The sequence below is a fragment of the Limulus polyphemus genome, unplaced genomic scaffold (assembly GCF_000517525.1).
Source record: "Limulus polyphemus unplaced genomic scaffold, Limulus_polyphemus-2.1.2 Scaffold1911, whole genome shotgun sequence".
In the NCBI taxonomy this organism is placed as follows: Eukaryota; Metazoa; Arthropoda; class Merostomata; order Xiphosura; family Limulidae; genus Limulus; species Limulus polyphemus.
This window is the reverse complement of record NW_013667521.1, coordinates 114004-118281: the sequence shown is the minus strand read 5'-3', so window position 1 is coordinate 118281 and position 4278 is coordinate 114004. Positions and strand designations below refer to the sequence as shown.

The window sequence follows — 4278 nt, the reverse complement described above, 5'->3', positions numbered from 1 at the left end:
AGATTATGTATTGTATTATACACCTTAACACATGATGTCTATAACACAACTGATGCAAGTAAGATGTTTGCCTAATAAAGATTATGTATTGTATTATACACCTTAACACATGATGTCTATAACACAACTGATGCAAGTAACATTTCAACTCGGATCGTTTTGTGTGTGATGCAATCTAATTATTCCAATGAGCTCAAGCATTGGCCAAAAAAACGTCCTATTGGCAGCAACATATAAAAGTATAAAGTATAGTTGAATTCTTGTTGCACATTTTTCTCTTACTTGAAACTCACCATGAGCCATTAAAAATTGAATGAGAATTATCATGTATTTGTCAAGACAGTCTCAAGCCAGTGGTTCCAAGGTAAATCCTTCATTAAAAGTCAACTGTGATTATGAGTTTCGTATGTCTTGAGAAAGAAATTGTACTTACAGTTGAAGTTGTTTTTTTTATATGGAAAATATGCTCAGTAATAGTACCAGTAAGTTGTTAGTAAATGGGCGAGAAAAATAACATTGTATTCAAATTGTGATTGTTGAGAAAAATAACACTGTATTCAAATTGTGATTGTTGAGAAAAATAACACTGTATTCAAATTGTGATTGTTGAGAAAAATAACACTGTATTCAAATTGTGATTGTTGAGAAAAATAACATTGTATTCAAATTGTGATTGTTGAGAAAAATAACATTGTATTCAAATTGTAATTGTTGAGAAAAATAACATTGTATTCAAATTGTAATTGTTGAGAAAAATAACATTGTATTCAAATTGTAATTGTTGAGAAAAATAACATTGTATTCAAATTGTAATTGTTGAGAAAAACAAACTTAACTGCATGCATCTGTTCTCCTCCTTGCCTGTGAAAACATTCACACTTAGAAAATAATTATCAATCTTTTTATAGCTGCAGTTTGAAGTTACCAATTTGGTAGCAGCACAGAAACAGGGTGGCCATGTCTCATCTGACTTTACTGATTTTCCATCTCCTTCATTCTCCAAGGTAGAGATTTTATTTTATTTTTTTATTGTTATTATACATCCCCCTAGTTGGATAGCAGTAAGCTTACAGAATTACAGTGCTAAAATCCAGGGTTCAGTTTCCTGTGATAGACACAGCAGATAGCCCAATGTGGCTTTGTTCTAAAATAAACAAACAAAGAAATTAAATATTAGAAAGAACTACGTTTTTAATATTCACACAAGTTTTTATTGGTTGTACCTAGTAAAACTTTATTTATTTTTACACACAATGTTTCACCAAGTTTACCTGGCATCATCACTGATGAAATTCCGTTCCTAGAAAAAGGTTTCAATTATGCTGTTGCACCCAGAACTCTCCTTACACTTAAATTTCAGACAGGATTTGAAGACAGGTTCAAAAACTCATGTTACAAATTCTTCCAACATCATTCATGAAAGTACAAATAATCAAGATCATTCGTTAAATAACCAAAATACTTTCTCCCAAAGCCTACAGTTACCCATTCTGTCTTTTACCAAAATTCAAGAAAGTAGTCAAATTTTACCTGTTCTTCATGCTTTTCATTCACTTATTTTGCATCTTCTAGACAAACCTAAACTGCTAAAATCAAACATTTCTCCAAAGGAACATAAAGCTTTATTAAAAAGTGATGAAAGTATAATTTTACCTGACTAACTAAGGTAAAGTTGTTCTTATCATGGATCAGATAGTATACCAGAAAGATGCACACTTTCCTTGCTGATTCATCTCATTTCCAAAAAATGGAAACTAACTTAACTTCTTCCAAAAAAAAAAAGAAAAAGAATTAAACAATTTATCATACAATTAGAAAGAACTTCTCAACTTTCTACTGGTTTATATCAATTTCTTTGTCCCTCAGATTCCCGTGCTTCTCAAATTTATGGGCTCCCCAAAACTCACAAACTTAATTTCCACTTATGTCCCATTGTTTCAGCAAACAAAGCTTACAATTACAATGTAGGCAAATTCTTTGCTTGGATGTTTTCTACGTATGTTTCTCATGCATCTTCCTTCAAAAGTAAAATTATGAAATGTTTATCAGAAAATGCCGAGAATTTAGTTATTTTGTTCATTTAGTCGCATTTGATGTAAAAAATCTGTTCACTCAAGTTCTCATCCTTGAAGCAATAAATGTTGCCCTGGAATGTTACCTAAATGATTCTAATCCTTGTTTTTGCCTAAACGTGGATACTATTATGAAAATAGTTTCTCCTTGCTGCCAAATCTTCCAGTTTGAAGGTGTGAATTATATCCAAATTGAAGGCCTAAGTATGGGAAACCCTGTAGCTCCAGTACTTACCAATATATTCATTATAAACATTGAAGACATTGCCATCTCAAATTCATTTTATAAACCAATTTTTTGTTTTCAGTATGTTGATGACATTTTTTAGCCCTCAATAATCTTAACATTATTCACTTACTGTTGTTAACATGTTCACGACATCGTGTGCCATCAGTAGTACATATACATGTTTTCTGTTGGACGTTGTGAGCCACTGGTGGTACACAGCATCCATAAAATATAACTACCTCATATCTCAAAAGTTCTATATGAAGCATTTATTTTATACGGGTGGCTATAATAAAGCCACACCTTCCATCATGTACCACTGGAGAAGCACGGATGCCATGTTGAAAGGACAGCTGAGATAAAACAAATTTACGTGATTAAATCACTTTCTATTTTAAAATTACACCTAGAGATTGGCATTAAATTTTTCATTGTGAGTAATTGAAGTAAAACACTCTTATTGATACTTCTTTCATAAATAACGAAACTTTTATGAATATTGTAATATAATAAGGATAGAACCATTATCATTCACAGTAAGGATTATTTTATCTGATGTCCATTTTTTATGCCCGTAAAATTGTGAAATATTTATAATTCTTCTAACAAAACAGCAAGATTAGGCTGAAAAAAATTAAATGTTATGATCATTTGATTATTATTACTTAAATCATAGTGTGCATCATTGGTGGCACATGACAGCCAAAGCTTAAATGGGTAGACAGGACATCATGTACCACCGGTGGTGAACTCAAGAGAAAGTTCCCAATGCAGTCATTCTGTCATAAAACATAACTTAAAGCCATAAAATTAGCTGTATCTAAGGCAGAGTTTACAATGAGTCTTTATGTTCCTATTGCATAATTAGAGAAATCACTTATGCCCGTGAATGTGTTAATGTAAGTTGTAGCTGTAAGTGATGGTCAGCTTGCAAGATAACTGAAATTGAGGTATCTTGGTTTATTTGATATTTACATCTAATCTTTCAGGAAGGTGTATGGTAGAGCTAAAGTGCTATTAGAAGTGCTTATGCATTGTTTGTTTTCATCCTAAGGCTTTGGCAGAAAAAGATGGAGAACTTGTAGCCAGACTAAGAATTCCATATAGAGGGATCGTTGATGGGAGCCAGAGTAACAAATCAGGACAGACTGTTGCAGTTATGTTGACCATTCAAGAACTTCGTCAGCTTCATACGAAGATGATAAGTTAATTCATGTTTCTTTAAAAAGAAAAAAGCGACACTTGAGCCACACAGCAGCTTCCAGTAGTTGTGCATATTTATTGCCTATAACTATTTTTACGTGTTTCTGTCGCTCTTTATCATAACTAGTTGAAGGTATGGGTATTAAAATTTAACTTTAAATAAAGCTGGTTCACTAGTAATGTATCTGTCAACCACATCATGCAAACACATCTATTTGTTCTTAGCTAGTCTTACCAATAATATAATTTTGTTGCCTTCAAGTCTGTGATTTTTTCGGGCGTGCTAGATATTTGTTGGACTATTTTTATTGGTTCAGAGGAAAGTCAACAATGTATTGATACAATAATATTATATTAATCAGTTCTTAATGTATTTTTCTTGGATTTCACAAACATAAATGATAAATAAAGATTCTGATGGTAAAAGAATTTCACAGTTTATCACCAATTCAATGTATCCGCTTGAATAAAAGTATTTAATGGTTTTAGCTTTCACACAATTGTATGTGAGAAGAATGGTAAATGCTTGCATTGGGAAGTTACAAAGTATTTTAGTTATTTAAAACTTCTAAGAAGTTAGGAAGAAGGATCAGCATATTCATGTTGTACTTTACTTCAGAAACCAGAATAATTTGAAACATGATAATCTAGGTAAACAATGTCATAAGTTGAAACACAACACTCCAAGCAATCAGTGTTGTACGTTGAAACATATCGCTCCAAGCAATGTCATAAGTTGAAACACAACACTCCAAGCAATCAGTGTGGTAAGTT

At 32.0% G+C, this 4278-nt stretch overlaps 1 protein-coding gene across 4 annotated transcripts in view; it reads left to right on the top strand.

Moving 5' to 3' along the window:
* The window catches only part of LOC106465332 (dynactin subunit 1-like), a 58017-nt gene extending 54056 nt beyond the window's left edge, over positions 1-3961 (top strand). For all 4 annotated transcript variants that reach the window (XM_013925547.2, XM_013925548.2, XM_022393196.1 and 1 more), the window contains 2 exons: positions 909-1004; positions 3356-3961. In XM_013925547.2, the coding sequence (XP_013781001.1) occupies positions 909-1004; positions 3356-3511 (252 nt within the window). In that variant the 3' untranslated portion in view covers positions 3512-3961. The remainder of the gene's footprint in view (positions 1-908; positions 1005-3355) is intronic.
* Positions 3962-4278: the final 317 nt, after the last annotated feature.